The sequence below is a fragment of the Carcharodon carcharias genome, chromosome 2 (genome assembly GCF_017639515.1).
Source record: "Carcharodon carcharias isolate sCarCar2 chromosome 2, sCarCar2.pri, whole genome shotgun sequence".
NCBI classification, from domain to species: Eukaryota; Metazoa; Chordata; class Chondrichthyes; order Lamniformes; family Lamnidae; genus Carcharodon; species Carcharodon carcharias.
In genome coordinates, this window is record NC_054468.1 from 74210283 (window position 1) to 74230589 (window position 20307).

General features: G+C 42.0%; 1 protein-coding gene across 1 annotated transcript in view; it reads left to right on the forward strand.

The window, feature by feature from the left end:
- efhd1 (EF-hand domain family, member D1) overlaps positions 1-20307 on the forward strand; it is a 166959-nt gene that overhangs the window by 114501 nt on the left and 32151 nt on the right. Inside the window, exon 2 of the mRNA XM_041177343.1 lies at positions 8915-9062. Coding sequence (XP_041033277.1) covers positions 8915-9062 — 148 coding nt within the window. The remainder of the gene's footprint in view (positions 1-8914; positions 9063-20307) is intronic.

Here is a 20307-nt window from a genome sequence, read left to right on the forward strand (position 1 = left end):
GGGAAGTCAATGCATGTGGACCTCTTTGATTTAGCAATTTTTTGTCGAAGTGTTAAGTTATAACACACTACACCATTCTAAAGCAAATTTAAACTTTCTTGCTCTCTCAATGCTTAAAGTAACCTTATTTATAAATTTAAAAAGCCTCTTAAGCTAACAAGAATTTCTTTCTAGTTGCTTAAGTACTCATATTTTGATTGTCATTGCATTCCTCCTTGGAAATGCTGATTGTGGTTTCTTTCCAAAACAAAACTCATCTCTCTCATGCAGAGAACTGCTAGGAAATTTAAAAATAAACCCTTATCAGCAAATGTTATTTTTCATTGCAGCTGGACTGAGAAGGTTCAGGGAGAACCGCAGCACCTGTTCCTGCTCCCTTGGTATTCTTTTTCTGGACTCCTAACCAACAATTTAACCAGAATGACAAGATTCCCTGAACCTTTACTATCAGACACTTGAGTCACCACAGTTAGGACAAATCATTAAGCATTGCATAGTTGTAAAGAAATTAGAGTATAAAGCAATGTCTGTTTTTTTTGGACTCTTAAACAATCTTTGAAAGCCATGAATCTTGGCATATTGAAGTAGGTGGGGAATGTAATAGTTGAGGGCTTAGATGGATAAAACATCCTTTTATTTTTGTTAGCATTTGCTACCACTTTCTGCTAATGGCAGATAAAGCAGCTGCATTGTTCTAACTGAATTCCGCTTAGATTACAGCTAAAAAGCTGACGACAGTATGTGGGAATGGAGGAATAGAAATGCTGAGCGCAGTTGTGCACATTACTTTAGATGCAGGTCGTTTTTTGTAGAGGAGCCAGTTGCTTCCCTGACTGGGCCCCTCGCAAGACATGAAAGAATCTATTTATAAATGTCAGAGCTGGAGTGAAAACCTTGTGTATGAATGAAGAATGTTTTCTGTGTAACGTTTTAATCCTTTCCTCAGCCTGTGAATAAATCTTTACTTTTATACTTCTGTTCATCAGAACATATGAATTGATTAACCCTCTCAGCATCTTAGTATTTTCTGCAGAGTTACTGTAATGCAAATATATGCACAGCAACTTTATTTGGCTGTGGCCTTGAGAATATAATAAAGCAATTCAATTAAACTACATAATAGATTGTCTGAATTGAGCACATCACTCCTACCCCTTAAAATAAATAAATTACTAATGCATCACATTGAAAGTTGTTATTTTCTGATGACTTGTTTCGTTTCAAGGTTGGATCATTGCCAACCATTATGAGGAAGAAAAGCAGGGCATACTGGAAGTGCATTTTATTTTAGAATTAGTGGTTCACAGAATGATTTAAATACAATTGGGGTGCCCCTTGAGATGAAGAACTTGTGGAACTGTTTTGTGCAGCTTATGTACTGGATAAATTGCGGCCAAGCCCAGCAGAAGAATGAAGGATATCAAAATTGCTTCACTCCTGTTCTACCTCAAACACGGCTGTTGCATCAAATTAGTGTGCCAGAAGCTTTATTGGAAAGCTTGAGACTTCAATAACACACTTGTCATTGGCTGCACTGCTCCCAATCCACTGTTGTGCTCTTTACATTGTATTTAAATATTTTTACAGAAAATTGTACTGGGAATTCTCAAGTGGACAGTTTGGGAGCACAGCAGACTAATTTATGTATTTTATTGCCAATGTCACCATTGCAGTGAATTCTGTGCCATTATCTACTCTTTACTTGAGATCTGACAACTTTAGCTCTTGACCCATCAAATAGTTTACTCCTATTTATTGATACATCCCACCTGTGACTAATATTTAAAGCTACTGGGCAATACGAAGTCAGTCTACATTTTAAAGTGTTTGCAAGAAACGCCTTTTCGGATTTGTACTAATACTAATTTGTGCTAATACTAATGACCACCCTCTAACCAAAAAACTCTGGTCTTTAACCAATAAGAACTAAAAAAAGGGCAACTAAAGGTCAGAAGCTGAAACTTCAACACATGCTGCATACACTCATCATACACAAATTCAGTAGCTTGTGAAACAGCTGATAAAAGGAAGAAAAAAGTGGACTAGCTCCTACATGCTGACAGAAATAATGGCACCTGAGATTTTATGGCTTTAGAAAATGTCACTGATTTAAAAATTCCACAATTAAGCTAAAAAGGACCCTATTATTTTTGACATGGCTAAAACCCTTTCAAGGACCAGGAAATAATTGGTTTGTTACCAGTCCTTGGCCTGTTCTCATGTAAGAATAGGCATTAATCAGTGCTTAAAAATAACTTGAGAATCTAGGAGACTGGCAAAATACCAGGAATAAGCAACAAAGGTTATAAATAACTAAATATTCCTCATTCAAAATGCTGAATGAATCTGATGGTAAAAGCAAACTATTATTAGAACAGGTCAGGTCAGATTAGTCCAATAATCAAGCTTGTGTTACCAAGATATATATCAGGTTCAATATCCTAGTGTGTATATTTTAGTGTACACGTAAATAAAGGTTACAAAACCACAAATGACCAGTAAGCTATAAACTTTAGAGCACTGGTTAATCCTGCAGCACCAAAGTTTCATTTATATCCCTTGTGGGCAAAAGGATGTGCACGATGAATGACACTTAGCACCTGCAGAACCAAACCAAAGTGATAATAGTTCTTTTTAAGCTTGGCGATGACATGGAAATGTACTGATCCAAGTTGATAGGGTCCTGCATCATCCAACAATTTTGAGATACCAGACCCTGGCATAGAATAGAATAAAAGGTTACCCTACTGGCTTGAATTTTTCTGTATTTAAATTTTTATATTTAACAAAATCTCCAACAACCATTAAAACCTGAAGGAATGTGATGCAACACTGGTAATTGTTAACTGTCAGTGCCAGAGCAGTTTGTTGACAGTGATTTACACTTATAAGAACATAAGAAATAGGAACAGGAGTAGTCCATTCGACCTCTTGAGCCTGTTTCGCCATTCAATAAGATCATGGTTGATGATCTTGTGTTTCAATTTCCACATTCCCATCTAAAACATTTTAAAACAGTGCCCCCTAGTTCTGGACTCACCCACAAGAGAAAACATTCTTTCAACATCCACCTTGTCAAGGCCGTACAGGATCTTGTATACTTCAATCAAATCACCCCTCACTCTTCTAAACTCCAATGGAAACAATCGCAGTCTGTCCAACCTTTCCTCATAAGACAACCCACTCATTCCAGCTATCATTCTAGTAACAAAAACAGAATTACCTGGAAAAACTCAGCAGGTCTGGCAGCATCGGCGGAGAAGAAAAGAGTTGACGTTTCGAGTCCTCATGACCGTTCGACAGAACTAGGTGAATCCAAGGAAGGGGTGAAATATAAGCTGGTTTAAGGTTGGGGGGGGGGGTGGGGGGGGGTGGGGGGTTGGGTGGGGGGAGAGAAGTGGAGGGGGGTGGTGTGGTTGTAGGGACATAGAAGCAGGTCATCAAAAGATGTCACAGACAATGGAACAAAAGAACACATAGGGGTCGAAGTTGGTGATATTATCTAAACGAATGTGCTAATTAAGAATGGATGGTAGGGCACTCAAGGTATAGCTCTAGTGGGGGTGGGGGGAGCACAAAAGATTTAAAAGATTTAAAAATAATGAAAATAGGTGGGAAAAAGAAAAATCTATATAATTTATTGGAAAAAAACAAAAGGAAGGGGGAAGAAACAGAAAGGGGGTGGGGGTGGAGGAGGGAGGTCAAGACCTAAAGTTGTTGAACTCAATATTCAGTCCGGAAGGCTGTAAAGTGCCTAGTCGGAAGATGAGGTGTTGTTCCTCCAGTTTGCGTGGGCTTCACTGGAACAATGCAGCAAGCCAAGGACAGACATGTGGGCAAGAGAGCAGGGTGGAGTGTTGAAATGGCAAGCGACAGGGAGGTTTGGGTCATTCTTGCGGACAGACCGCAAGTGTTCTGCAAAACGGTCGCCCAGTTTATGTTTGGTCTCTCCGATGTAGAGGAGACCGCATTGGGAGCAACAAATGCAGTAGACTAAGTTGGGGGAAATCCAATGAAATGTTGCTTCACTTGAAAGGAGTGTTTGGTAATCCTCCTTTGAACCGTTTCCAATGCATGTCACTTATGTCATTAATGAGTACCTAAACAGGAATGGATGAGACTTTCTGTGACGAGTTTAGTTTGTCTCTACTGCACACATACATCAACTTCACACCTTTAATGGTGAACCAGACAACAAATACCATTTACGTCAAGAACAGAATAATGCAACTATCAGATACTGAGTTTAAATGTGCATCTTATTTGAAATTGCTGAACCATTTGTGCATAAATAATAGTGAGCGTTATTGATCTCTATTATTTTGACGAAAAAATATGGGCCATTGTTTCCATAAAAGTATGAGTTAAACAATTTGTATAAGTTTCCGAGTTGCATATTTTAAAAAGTTGATTAATAGAAATACTTTGCTCCCCCCCACCCCTTATTTTTGTAATTAATTCTCATTGCTTATACTAGGGACAGTGCAAATGCCATTAGTCTCATTGAAGAAGAACAATTCATTGCTGTTGTAAATCTTGGCATCTGGCTAATTTCACTCTTGGCAACCTGTCTGTCTAAGTGGCAGGTTACTTTATTTTAAACAAAGCTAAGACATTAGTAAGGCTGCTTTGATAAAAGACTGAAGCTGTTATCTGCTCACACAATAAACCTACCTTCATATAATGCCAGTTTATTTCATTCCTGTTCTACCTCAAACAGAGTTGTTGCATCAACCTTGCGTGCCAGAAGCTTTATTGGAAAACTGGGGGCTTCAGTAATTCACAAACTACAATTTGAACAATGATTGAGTGTATTTGGCAAAATTGTCAATTTCCTTTCCAGATCAGGTTGACCGGTATGAAAGGAGATTCCTCTAACCCACACTGACAACATGGTTTGGTTAATGGCTGTGAGCCCAGTACCTAAAAGGTTCTATAATACGTAAATAACTATTATCAGCTAAACGTGTGAAACTTCTGCATCTCTGCTCCCCCATTTTTGAGGGTTAATTAAAGCTGCTGTTAATGAATAGTTGCTGTCCTACCTTCAACAAAATATTATTTTCCTGAGCAGGCATGCTGTTTTTGATACCATTTCCTATATTAGTTTGCAAATTTTCTAATGAAATTATTGCTTTGAAATAAACCGCTATCTTGGTAGGTGACCCACATTCTACTGTTGCTATATGAAATACATCCTTTAGTACATTTTGCAGGGAAGTTACTAAATGATTTTTTCTGGCATTCTGAACATTATAAACTTGGCTACGTGCTGCACATGGAATAATGGGAAATTTTGAGACTTCTGTCTTTTCACTCTAGTGAGCAGAAATAGAGCATTAAAGTATGCAAACATATGAACAAAGAGTAGGCTATTTGGCCCCTTGAGTCTGCTGCACCATTTAATAAGATCATGGCTGATCTAATAGTAACCTGAAACCTGCATCCCGCCTAATCCCAATAAACTATCACCTTAAAAATATTCAAAGACTGCTTCCACCATCTTTTCAGGAAGAGAGTTCCAGACTCTCAGCCCTTTGAGAGAAAAAATTTCGCCTCATCTCAGTTTTAAATGGGCAACCTCTTATTTTTAAACAGTTACCCCTAGTTCTAGATTCTCCCACAAGAGGAAACATCCTCTCCACATCCACCCTGTCAAGATCTTATATGTTTGTTACTCAACCATAAACAAAATATCGAACACAATTATTTTTCATATTACTTTATAGAAAAATGTAGTTCTAATTCACCTATTAAAACTATTGGCTGGTTTACTTTAGTAACCAAAAAATTTTTAATTTGGAATATTCACTGGTCATCTTGGCCTTAAATCTCGTTCGTATTAATATGTATCTTTGAATTAAATTTGGGTATCACTTAATGATCTAGATGCATTGTGGTTGGAGAAAGATGTGTGTGATCTTCTGATCAGCAAAAGATTTTCAGTTCAACAATCTTACTCTGGAATGATTTTTTTTTGTAAAAACCCATCTGGTTCACTAATGCCCTTTAGGGAAGGAAATCTCCATCCTTACCAGGTTTGGGCTACATATGACTCCAGATCCACAGCAATGTGGTCGACTCTTAATTGCCCTCTGAAATGGCCCACTGAGTTCAAGGGCAATTAGGGATGGTCATTTCCCATGAAAGAAAAAAAAGTATTTCAGTTACTAGAGCATTGATAACTTCAAATCCTGTGACTGACCGTCAAATGTTTTAGATCTGAGATTCTAGGTCCTATATGGGCTGTTACTGATTTCTACAATGTACAGATAAAGCACATTAAGTTAATGAATAGCAAGACACAGTAACTGTGTTTAGAGTTTCCTAAGACCAGTACAAGGCCAGATAGTTAGGACATTCAATTGGATTCCTCCCACCCAATTGGTACAATCCTTCATTAAATTGACCTTGGAAAGTTTTGCAGATTAGAAGGATTGAAATAGTCAGTGGTTGTCTTGCCATCCCACTAGTGTAAAGTATGAGTAGTCAGCAAGCTTGTCCGCTATCCTGTGGTTTTTCTTCTGTTCTCTATTGTGACAGGGTTTTAATGCTGCGTACCACTCATTCATAGTTGCAGAAAAAAACCTAAATCTTCCATTGCAATCAGAGTAAGTCAGCAACTTTGACGCCTTAAAGTTTGAGATCACTTTCCAAAGAACCATGGAAAATTTCTAACACAGAAGGAAGCCATTCAACCCAGCATGTCTGTACGGAGAAGCTCTCTGTCATGGCAAAAATCCTGGAAATTCTAAGTCTTGGCCCCAAATATGACATGTTCCATTATTGTGAGGGCAGGAGTGGAGTCCCTCCAGGGGTCTCACATGTGCAATTTACAGCTGGCCACTTAAATCACCAGCTGCCTCTACTCAAGCAGGATTTTGGTAGGTCAGGAGTATGAAACCTGGAGTGTGCAAATTAGAGCTGGTAAGATGAGGCGTGAACTTGAAGGCTTTGTTTGGATAGCCCAGAAACCACTTTGGAGAGGTAAGATACCACTGTGGATATGGTCCCGAGACACCTTTGGGAGAGGTAAGTCACCCTTTGGGATTGTTAAAAGTGAACATGATTGGAACCTTTTACACACAAATGGAACTGGCAAGCTGAAAAAGAACTGTCCAGCTGTCAAAGAACTGGCAACAAACTGTCCAGCTGTCAAAGAATTGTCCAGCTGTCAAAGAACTGGCAACAAACTGTCCAGCTGTCATAGAACTGTCAAGCTGTCAAAGACTGTCCAGCTGCCAAAGAACTGTCCAGCTGCTAAAGAACTGTCCAGCTGCCAATGAATTGCCAGCTGTCAAAGAACTGTCAGACTTTCAAGGAACTGTCAAGGAGCTATCAATGTATACTTGGTGAATTGGCATAGAGAGGGTAAGGGCAAAGCATTGTGGGTGGAGGGGCATGTGTTGGCATGAGGTGATGCTAAGTTGGCAGAGGGGCTATGAAGGGCCATGGGGATGTGAGAGAACTGGGGGAATGAGGGGCCATGGGAAGTGGATGCGGACATGAGGTGGCATAGGTTGGCTGGATGGGCATAGGGAATGTGTGGGGGGGGGTGAGTTGAGGATGCTGAGGGGTGAGGGTTGGAGGGATGTTTTTTGTTTTATTCTTTATTACAACACAGTGCCAGAATTCAGAGGCAGGCCTTCCGCCCAGCCTGCCTCCACACCTGGCACGTATTCCAGGGGCAGTGGGTCTGACTTCCAATCCAGCCCACACTCCCAGAATGAGAATACGACCTGCAGGCAGCCATTTTTAAAGGCCGGGTTTGCAAAGCCAGGAGTTCTCCCCTCTCTTTGCTCAGACGCCCAGGAGCGAAAATCTGGGCCATTGTCTTTCAGATGAGACATTAAAACAAAGTCCTGTTTTTTTTTCCTGTCAGGTGGACATAAATGATTCCATAGCACTATTTTGAAGAAGACCAGGGGAGTTATCGCTGGTGTCCTGGCCAATATTTAACCCTTAATCAACATTACAAAACAGATTATCTAGTTATTATCACATTGCTGTTGTGGGAGCTTGCTGCATATGAATTGGCTGCCCCATTTCCTATGTTACAGCAATCACTATACTTCAAAAGTATTTATTGGCTGTGAAACCCTTTGGGACATTCTGTGGTCAGGAAAGGCCACTATTGACATTTATGTTTCTGTCTGTCTCTCTCTTTCTCTTTGCTGGACAATCCACAAATTAATCTCACTGCCATGCTACCACTCTCTCTTTCTCTCCATATCTTTGTGGTTTCATTTTTGCTTCAAATATGTATAACTTTTTCCTTAAGATGCACTGGTCTCTAATTCAACTATTCCTTGTGGCAAAACATTCTATGCTCCAACAATCCTCTGCAAGAAATGTCTCCTAAGCTCCCTTCTCTGATTGTTTTTTAATTGTCACTTTAGCACTTAAGTTAACAGAAGTAATGGAGTGAACAAGGAAAGATGAACAAAACAATTCATAGTTTTAAAAACCTCTTAATTCTCTTTCACTTTCTCATCTCTAGTGGAAATAGCCCCAGTATCTCAAGTCTTTCCTCATAATGCTAGTTTATCATTTTTCATGACTTCCTTTCTCTTGTTAAATTGCTTGTTAGAGGAATGTAATTACTCAGTATCTTCACACTTTTTATGTTCTGTTTGGAAGCATCTTCAGTAAATGTTAATTCCTATAGTGAGTGATTTTTACAATTCAAGACTGCAATAGATGGGTAATCAAGTGTTCGTGGTGTAGCTCAGAGTGATGTGTTTGTCCAAACTTGATTATGAACTTGGCTACACCGAAATAGCAGATCATTTGGTTTGATCAATGTTCTAATTTTTCTCTATCTCTTTATTTTCATATCCTTCTCTTTATCCTCTTCCCCAAACAAGTAAGGGTGTCTTATGTCTAACTCGTTGTTTCCTGTAACCTTCTGCAGCTATGACTCTGGAAAGGATGGCTTCATTGACTTAATGGAACTAAAGCTGATGATGGAAAAGCTTGGCGCCCCTCAGACTCATATTGGCCTGAAAAAAATGATCAAAGAAGTAGATGAGGATTTTGATGGGAAGCTGAATTTCAGAGAGGTGAGACAATGGAGAAATATAAATTAATGTGACAGGTTTGTTTTCCACAAATGCATTTTGAGTCACTTGTAACAATATATAATGAGCATTTGCTCTGCAATTATGCACTAGTATTTCATCATAGTGCATATTCAGTCCGTTCATACAGTAGTATACAGTTATTTTTACCTTCCCTGCCTTGCAAACTAGTCCAAACTATTGGATGTGGAAACAAGCTTTTGTAGCTTTGAGAGGAAGGTTTATGGAAGGAGATGCAGGTTCACAACTTAGTGGCTTCCATTGAGTTGACAGTGGAAATGATATGTTTGGGGTAGGGCTGCAGTAAATGGTGGAGGGGAGGGAAACATATCTCTGTCCAATCACATGTTGTTAACAAGATCGATAGAAAGTTCTCTCTAGGTATTCACTAAATACTGAAGACTATGTTGTAATGCAAACAGAACATGTAGCAAAAAATAATTTCCAATGTGCCTTAAGAATCCAAAGTTCAACTGTACTGCAATTACGCAGGAAGATTGCAACACCCATCCCCCACCTCACACTACACAGCTTATAAATATAGAATTGCTTGCATTCCAATTAAGGTATTAAAAATTCTTCAAATGCTAAAAACCTGAGTCAGTTTGGAGGTGCAGTAATCACTGATTTTAGCAGAGATCGCAAAAGTTTCTTAGTTTCAAGAATTGCTGAAGTGACATCATTTGTATGAGGTGGAGTTCTTGTGACTTGACAGGACTCACTTTGTGATGTGTTTACACTATCAAATTAAAGCAAAAATGTACAACTACTCAGTCAGCTATGTTGAAAGTCAGTCTAGGAAAAGGATAAACAGTTTGAATATTTCTAAGCACACATCTATTTGATATGAAGTGACTAAATCCCTGTAGTTCTTGTTCAGGCTGGCCAGAGACGAGATCAAGCAGTGTCTATACCTTATTTTACAGCATCATCTTTTTTCCACTAATTCTGAAACTACATAGACAAAGTAAAAAGCTCCAAACAGCACCATAATTGGAAGTTCTGCATAAATATTTGCCATGGCTGACAGACTCCTGTCTGCAATACAACCAGTTCAAAACAATATTGAAGTCCTTTCTTAAAATTATACTGTCTGCCTCCACCATGTTAAAGACAATAAATGCAATGCAGTTTTTGGAAAGTCTGTGATCTCCAATGATTGAGTATTAAATATACGTGCTTTTAAAGCAGTTCATGCAGACAACTCCACTGCTATTGTAAGTTGTTAGTACAAATGATCAGAACTTGCGACATGTATTTGCCTGGATTTGGAGCCCAAATCTTTGGTGCAAATCAGTTAATATTGGATTGTGGGGAGATTTTAAAACATCTAAGTTGCAAACCCTAGCCCCTTGCTTAGTGCTCTGACCCGTTTTGCATCTTTTCAGCTGATGTGGAAGAATTTTAAAGCAGTCTTGGTATTTTTTTTGTCCCCTGGGACTCACCTGATAACTTATGAGTGTTTAAAATATTTATTTAAGAGGATTCCTGAATTGGCTATGAGGTGTTTTGTTTCAGTAAAGGCAGGGGAGGAGGTGGAGAGGTTTGGTATATCACTATTCGATCAAACAAAAAAAAGAGTTGTAAGGGTCTGTGGCCTTTTTTCATCCTAGGATAGCTGAGTATCAGATCAAAGTAGACTGAATTTAATGAGGATAACATTGAAAGTTGGTCTTCTTGACTAATTCATTATGTATTTCATCTGCTGATTATCACCAATTATATTATAAATGTCAAATGGTACAGTTTTGGAATCTATCTCCAAGCTAACTTTAAGATGCTCCAACATTGTAACTTGCTATGACATACCTGCATATGTCCCTCCCTCCAGCCCTCCAACACTAATTTGTTAATTACAGTACACAGTGCAGCAAATGGTTTCACAGACTTGTATTCTGTTTGATTTTTCCCCATATAACCAACGTTGTTTAATTGGTATTTTTAGTGTCAGTAGTAAAATACCAATTAGATAATTAATTATAATAAAGTCAAGGAACACAAGAGAACAAAAACCTCAATGTTTATTTAAGAACAAACTCTCGATAGATTTCATAGCCATTTGCCATGTGGCCTTGATAAAGAATGGATTTGTCTTTGCCAGAAAGCTTTTCCAAACATGGCTGTTGTGGAAAATGTAGCTAGAAGTCAAGAATAACGAAAGATGCTGATAATATATCTCAGATTTGATTTGAGATTGGATTATGCATCCTATTCTGAGTAGCATTTTTTTCTTGCACTTCATCTATTTCCTGATCTTTGGATGAAGTTTGGATTGCTAACTTTGCCAGAACATCCTGGAGTCTCCAGAAGTTAAACATCAATTATCTGGGCACTGCTGTGAGCAATCCAAGAGAAAAGTCATAGAGGCATTAAAACTGTTTTCTTTTCCTTTTCAGAACTTCATTTGTTCATTATATATGTAAAAAAATGGGGTGACAGCAAGGGGAGGGGGGTTTGCTGTGTGGTGGAAAAGACTGCTTGACAGTCAACTATCATCCAAGTAAATAACAGTCTATTTGCTTTGCAATTGGCAAGAGAGTGCATGAGAGTTGACACATGGAAGAAGAATAGCAGCAGTGGCTCTGCAGTTGGAAATGGGGGGTTGGGGGGGTGGTCATATGATTAGAAGTTCCCATTATATACTGAAGCAGAGTTGGCAACCTTAGATGCAGTAATGTAGTATAAAAGATTAATAGCTATTATGCTAATAGCTAACATACATCATCAGTGATGTCAGATCATGTGTGGCCAGCTCAGAGAGGGAGAGATGATTCTGGAAGAAGCCCAGTGCTTATCTATCCCCTTTCATAGTTGCATATAGTTAATAAATGTTTGAAGGTTTCTAGAGGCCTCACTTCCAGAAGCCTATGTTAAACAAATCTTGGAACCATTTACGATGATACTTTATGATGGCAGAAGTAAACCTACCAAGTAGCATGGATCCCTGATGAAACTGACAGTGGCGGGAAAGTGAAAACCATCAAATACACGGCAACCAGGGAATGACTAAGGCTGAAAATCAGAGTGGAAAGCATCAGTGGATTCCCACGACAGTCAACTAAAAGTAACAGACAATCATGGAGACGGTCCTACCTCTACCCAAATCCTTTGACCATGTGGAAGGGCCCGACCAAGCAATATACTGGCAAAACTGGCGTTGCAGATTCAACAGGTGTAGGACTGCTTCAGGGTTAGCACAGAAGCCTGATAAAGTACAGGTTAGCACATTCCTCTGTTCCATTGGCAGCAATGCAGAAAACATTTAATAATACAGGATGTTAATGAGGGCACAGCCACCTATGAGGAGGTTATTAAGGCCTTCAATGAGAATGAAGAGGTTATTAGGGCCTTTGGAGGAACACTATTATTATCCAGAAGAGATTTAGCAGATGCATTCAGGAATCCAGAGAAATAATGGACTTTTTCATAAATGATCTGTATTGCTTGGCTGATAGCTGCAAGTGTGGGGTTCTAAAGGATGACCTCATCTGAGATTGCACTGTGTTGGGAGTGCTTTCTGAAGCCTTATCTGGTTTTCTGTAGTCCAAGGAGGACCTATCGGTGCCCGAGGCAGTGCAATTAGCGAGACAGGCTGAGCTATGGAAACAGAAGCGAGTTTTAATCTGGAGTGGTAGAGAATCTTTGTGGAGACAGACCACTGACTAAGTCTAATTTGTGAGCAATAGAGATACCAGCTCATCCACTAAAAAGCAGTCCAGAGCGAAGAGGGAGCGGTTGCTGCCATTATCCAGTGCTCCCATTGTGGCATGAAAAACCCCATTGGTTCAAAGCCTGTTCTGCCGTAAATGCAGAGTGTCATTCCTTCAGAAGGCAGGGCCATTTTAAAGCTAAAAGCTTTCACCTCCAGTTCAAAAATTTACAGAGGGACCGGTCTGGTGAAAAAAATGAGAAGATACTGACAAAAATGAAGTGCCTTTCCTGGGTGAGGTTGCAAAGTCCAAGCGGAATTTTTGGAGTGCGGATATCATGGTCAATGGCCACAAGACAGAATTTTGAATTAGACGGCGGAGCAGATGTGTCAATCTATTCTGATGCATTCTGTGTCAATCCAGTTTGAACCCTAAGTTTCTCTAGCCACCCACCATTTGGCTCCACAGTCTAGGAGGCACTTCACTGAAGGTGCAAGGGCAGATGACTGCTACACTTTGATGTAATGGAAGAGAATTTACCGATACTCTGTATGTTATTCTTGATCAAGGTTGCTCTTTATTAAGCAGAGAAGTTTGTAGAGTTGCAGCTCCTTTATTCACCTGTTTTATTAGAAACTCAAATGGCCTGAGCCAGTCTCCCTGGAAAAGTTCCATACCTACAGCTCCAGGAGGAAATTCTAGAAATTGCACGCCTTTTTGAAGAGAGGATGGGTGACAAACGTGGAGGTGACCAGAACGCAATTTAGGAAGGTGACCAGGATACCAATCCACCTGACTATTCTGGAGAGGATACCATTAACATAGGACAACCTGATGCAGGAACTGACTTGCCTGAATGCAAACCAGGAACAGAAGCTCCCAGGATGCCCAGTGAAACAATTGCAGAAAATAAATCTGACTGAGGAAAATCTGATCACCAAACTGAAGAAGTAACTACTGAAGTTCTACCTACTGATCTCGCACACATTTCAGATGTGCAAGGAAGAGAAGAAATAGAATAACAACCTAATCAGTTAGAATACTACCTAGCAACAAAAATCAAGGTGAAATCCAGCTCTACTCCAGATATTGATTTGATTGCTGTAGCTCCTGAGGTGTCAAGGCCTGGTGAAGGGAAAAATCACACTGGTGTGAGGGCAGAATGAGTGCATGTTACACGAATCCCTACAGTACCAACAAAAGAACCATCAACCCTGGTTATGAATAATCTTCATTCTTCTGTTTATCCATCTGATTCATTCACAGCACTTCAACAGGGACAGGAATCATCGAATATGCTTAAGCAACAGATACTTTTGCCAGATAATGGACTTTCTGGATTGGGAGATTGCAGACCTACTACAACTGGACAAACACTAGGAGAAGCTGACAAAGACTTATTCCTTTGAGAAGGAACAGCTAGTACCATAACGTCAAAAGGGAGTTCCACACAGAAAAGAAAGAAAAGAGAGCACCCATTCATCAACCTGCCCCAGCAAACCAGCAGCCTACTGATTTAATTATATTCCAGGAAGATTATGGAGAGCATACACCCTACACGTCCTCCAAGAGAGCTGAGAACATGGTTGGCCACCACCAAAAGAGACTCGGGGTTGGGGAGAGCTAGGGTGGAGGAGGGGGAGGTAGAAGTAGGATGTGTAAACATTTAATGAAAGACTTGGGAGATGTAGTATAAAGGGTTAATAGCTATTATACTAACAGCTGGCATATATTATCAGTGATGTCAGATCACATACGACCAGAGCTCAGATCGAAAGATGGTTCTGGAAGAAGTCACATGCTTATCTATCCCGGAACGTTTTACATATTCAAACTATAAAATGGCCACAGGTGCCTGGACCAGCATTGTGGAGGGCAGCCGTGGCTAGGTAGGTGGGGAGGAGGTTCTGTTGGGGGGCCCAGGAATCTTCCTGGAATGCTGACTTCCTGTCTGCTGCCGGGCAGCCGTATCCAGACAGCTACTTTGATGCCGACATCGCTGGTGGCCCACAGGCTGGACTGGAAAATTCCAGTTGGCCTTTCATCTGTGGCCTTGTTTGGTTTGTTACTGAGTTTAACTAGCTAGCTGCCTTTTGTGGGTGGATAGATGTTGCAGCCCAAGTCAGCCTTCCCCAGATTCTCTTGCGGGCAGGATGATGCTAACAGTGTGAAACATTTCAGTGTCAAACCGAGTTGGCTGGACTCAAACTTCCTTTTTACTGCCGTTTGTGGATTTTTTGTTTTGCTTCTGTTTTAAATTGACTTGCACAAATTGGCACCTGGAGTTGCACACAACCCACATGGCCTCAGGAGCAGTTGTATCAATAAATAGTACACCAAAATCCTCATGCCAACTGGGAATGAAATGTAACCATGTGTATGTGTTCCCTTCTCTCTCAATAATTGCAGGAACACCACATGAAAAAAGAATTTGCATTTTTATAGCACCTTTCATGACCTTGAGCCATCTCAAAGGATGCCATTGCTATAAAATTACTTTCTGAAGTGCATTCAGAGTTGTGATCAGACCATCTACTCTGATAATGTTAACTAAGACACCAACACTATAGAATCTTTTACACACACCTTTAGAATATTGATAGCCTGCAGTTCAATGTCTCATCTGCAAGATGATGGGCAGAATTTTTTGCTTCCACCAGTGGCAGGAATCATGGCCAAGGGTGGGGGGCACAAAGTTTGGAGTGATGACAAGAATCAGTTTCCCGCCAGTGGGAACTTTGTTTGGAGCTTTGTTCTCTTGACCTTCATGGAGGGTTGAGTTTCCTGCTCACCAGTGTCGGGAACCATATTGCATGTATTTGCATCTCATGAATGCTCAATGAATGCTCACCCGTGTTGGGAACCATATTGCATGTATTTGCATCTCATGAATGCTCAAGACCAACTCGCTGGAATTTCCTGGAATTTCCTTCCCCTTCCAAATTAAGCGCCCTGTCAGCGGATCATTAGAATGGTCTTTTTCCCAACTGTGGCTGGGATTTTCCTGCCCAAAGTCAATGGACCTTTGCCTGGTCCGTCCAATTTTCCATCCTGCCCGTGACAAACCCAGTCATGGGCAGGGCTGGAAAATTCTGGCCTGTATGTAAATGGTGTACACCTGGTAAGTTTCACCTCATCAACAACTTCAAGGTCTGTAGATGCTGCTTTTTCCCACCTTCGAGCGCATTTCTGCGAGATTTCTGGCACCTGTATCACAAGCTGCACCAAGGCTGGGAACAGGAGGCAAGACCAGCAGGGAGGGGGAAGACAGAGGCAGGAATAGGGTGGTGGAGGGGCTGGTGGAACACAGGACGGAAAGAGGAAGATGGAGGCAGGGCTCGGGGTGGGGCATGGGGGGATGTGGTGGAACACAGGAGGGAAGGGGGAAGACAGAGGCAGAACTTAGTGGGAGGGAGAGTTGGTCAAAGAACATGGTGGAGTAGTGAGAGTCTGTTCTGGGGCAACGGCTATTAAGACTGTCCAAAGAGGAGTGAGAGACTGTCCTGGGGCTGAGGACATGCTGTCGGGGGGAGATTGAAGAAATTGTTCTGGGGCCGTCTGGGCCATGTTAGAGGCTCTGGATGGCACCTATGTCTTGGCCCTGGACATGGTGGGGGAAGGCCTCTCTGGGCAGTGATGGTTGTGCACAGAATGGTGTGCAGGACATGGTTAGTCACCTAAGGCTTTTGGCCCAGGGGGTTGGAGTCATAGTATTTGGAAAGAGAGGGCACAATTACACTCAGGGGAGGCATCTGGATTCAGTTGGCTGGCAATTATACAGTCATGGGGGGGCTATTGGATGGTTTCAGGGGTTGGGACTCTGAAAATAAGGGTGCAGGTGGCCTTGAGAAGTCGAGGAGTCAGCTCAACAAAGGGCATGGAGACATCAATGTTGAAGAAAACAACACCGGAGAACAGAAATATCCACGTGCAGAATGATGGGGTCAAGGGTAACGGGGGGAGGTTGAATAGTAACGGGGGATGGGAGTTAGGAGCTGGTGACTGTAGAGGAGGATGAGAGGAGCTTGGTGGGTGACAGAGGGAGGCTAGAAGGTGTTGGTCAAACTCACTAAGATTAGGAGCAGCACCTTTGCCTTTACTTAATAATAACGCAGTTAAAAAAACAAGCTTGAAAAAAATTATATGGGAGGGGTCTCGAGGCATATGGGAGGAGTTCATGATGACTATTTTGGGCCAGTTGATGGGGCACCCTATTAAGTGTCTGCTTAAGACATGGAGAGCAAGACACAGCTGAGTACTGGCTTTGTGGGTCGAATGCCCATTGAAGGAGTTTTGCTCCTTTACTAATAGTGCATATTCATGCCAGAATCCATTAAGTTTTGGGGATGCATTGGTTTTGGTCTAATTGACCATCTGTCCCTGTCAGAGGCATGTAAAGAGGGAAGGAGGGTCAAACAGTGAAGGGCCACAGCTGCTGGACAGAAGCTACATGCACACTACGGACCTCAATATTCTCATTTTAATGGGGAGAATTTTCTGTTCAGTGAATGGGTGGGCCCCGCTTGCCAACGTATGAAATGACGCGTGGTGACGTCGGGCGTGCATCCCAATGTCACCGTGCATCATTCAGATCCTCAGTTTGGTGGGCCCTGCAATCGGCTGGGTGCTGCCATTTTGCATGGGTGAGCCAGTTAAGGCCCGCCCAGCGTGACGTGCACCTGGAAGTGCTGAGTGCTCCCTGTGCAGGTTGGGGGAGGAGGCTGAGTCGGGGCCTGTGTGCAAAAGAGCACAGAAATCTTCCTGAGGCACAGAGCTACCTCAGGGAGATTATTTTGATTTTTAAAAATTTTAATAAAGAAAAAAAAAATTTTAAGACATGTCCCCTCATGACAGTCTCACATTAAGGTTGGACGGGCAGCTCAGTTAATTATCTTAATTGGAATCTAAATGGCCTTTTTAGGCCTTTGACAGTTCGGCAGGCATGCAGTTGACTCTCCTTCATGCCTGCCGAACTGAGAATTTGAATGACACGCGGTGACTTCAGGACGCACGCCCGCCGTCATCTTACGTCACTTTACACGTTGGCGAGTGGGGCCCACCCCCGCTCACTGAACAGAAAATGCTGGCCAATGGTCATGACTTACAGGGCTCAATGCTTACAGCCATGACACTAATACACGGCTAGGCTAGTGTCTTGGCTAATGGGGTCAAGCTGACAATAGCCTGACTGAGAGTTATAGCACCTGGATGTATTCACCCTGATCAAGACCCTCTTTGTGAATGTGCAATCATGTCAGAGGGAATGTTCAGCCACCTGGGGACCTCCAAGATATGCTTCACCTGCAAGGGGTAGCCTGGAGATGCCATACCTAGACTGAGGGCAGGCCTAGGGCTTCACCCTGGCTTCCTGGATTGGAGATGGAGGGAGAGCATTCAAGGGTAAGGCGCAATGTTGTCTCAAATCTATTCGTCCACAGATACAAGAAGGAGTATACAAGAAGGAGTCTATAATGCAGGCTGCAGGCAATGCTGCCTTCTTGATAGCTTTGAGGCTATCAAGTGAGGAGAGGAAGGGTCCCTCACCATTTGGCATAGCTCAGGGAAGATCGTCACCCTGATCAGCATGAGCCAGTGACGACCCAAATGCTAATGAGGGCCCAAATCCACATTTGGTCCGATCGAGGGTCTAAGAAGACGCAGCTCACACATGGGGATGAGCGAAAGGTAGTGCCACTGACGCTTTAATTGTCTAGGGATGTGGTAGCTCATATTTGCCACATTCTCCATGAGGATCTCACACTGCACTGATTGGGAAGCCTTCCAATGCCAGTTGCTTTCATTGTTACTGCCGCACTCAACTTCTTTGCCAACGAATCCTTCCAGGACTCCACTGGGGACCTCTGCGGAATCTCACAATTGGCAACAAATGCATAAGGGAGGTGACAGATGCCCTTTTCAGTAATGCTTACCATTACATGCATTTATGAAGCAAGCCAAGCTGCCCGAGCTATGGGGTTCGCAATGATCTCAGGCTTTCTACAAGTGCAGGGTGTCATCATTTGCACACATGAGGCCTTGAAAGCTCCCTGGCAGTAACCTGTGAGATTCGTTAATAGAAAAGGATTTCATTCTCTAAATGTCCAGCTAATCTGTGATCACAGAAAGCAGATGATGCAGGTTTGTGCTAGCTACCCAGGGAGCTCTCACAACTCTTAAATTCTGAGTCACTCACAGGTGCCACAGATCTTCGAAGGCTCTCAATGCATAGAGGGTTGGCTCTTCAGTGATAAGGTGTACCTCCCCCAAAGGCGTGACTAATAATGCCTGTTTGTCATCCACAGAGTGCATTTGAGGGGAGATGTAATGTTGCACATTCAGCCACAAAGTCCTTAATAGAGCAGACTCTTGGCCTCTTAAAGATGCGTTTCAGATGTTTGGACCAATCAGGCAGGGGTCACCAATACTTAACACAGAAGGTGTCCCGCATAATTGTTCTTTGCTGTGCCCTGCACAACATAGCGCTGCAAAGGGGGGATGTTTTGCCACATGGGGTCACGGAGGGGCTATATGTCTCCTTGGACAAGGAGGACGTTGAAGGGCATGAATTTGAAGAGGTCAATGATTCAGACGAGTCAAAATAGGATGCCATTGCATGGGCACGATGTGAAAGATGTGCCTATGAGAATCTCTTGGCTACAAGGAGGAATAAGGTGAATGTAAGCCACTACGAGCACAGTTTTCCTGACACTTCATTGCAGAGGAGACAATAAGACCTTCATTGTCATCTTCAACATCTCAAGATAGGTCATCAATCTCAAAATAGTAACAGAAGAAGCATAAGTCACCTTCAACCCAAACGATGGGCTCATCCTTGGAAGGTTCAGTACCCGAGGGAGCAATTAGCCTCTGTGTAATGGGATAAGCACTCCACTTGCACACAACCTTATGTAAATGCACATAATAATGCAGTTCTTTCAATCATGGTGTGAAACAGCCACTGGCCATGGCAGCCTTCAAGAGGCAGAAACACTATTGCACATATTGATGCACTCATGGCAGTGTGACAGCAGCTTAGCAGGACAGCTCTAAAAGGAAAAACATCCACTTGACCATCTGAAGATGGAGCTACATCTGGACAGCACCATCGCTCCAAACGACAGCTCTCATGCATGATTAATGCAGAGGCCACATCTTGATACTGAGGCCCAAGTTGTCATCGGACATTAGGATGTAGTGATCTGCCAAACTGCAGCATGGGCACAAACCTGCACGTTATGTTAGCATTGTCCTCACAAACAGTGGTTCCACAGGATCATCTTACGATTATTAACAAACCCTCATTACCCTGCATTCGTCTAAAGCCTCCCAAGCTTATGTCCTGCATTGCCTTGGTATCTGGGAGAGACATGACCCCAGTCAGTTTTGACACAGCAGTCAATGATAACTTAGTCCCTTCACAGATACTGATGAGCACTCAGGAGATGTGTTGGAGCATTGCTTTCATAACATTACAGTCCTCTACACTGTCCATTGCACAAAAGTCAATCCTTGCTACGATCCCTAAGTCACTGCTTGCACAGTTATTTAATGAATTCCATATTGATTGGCATTCTGTG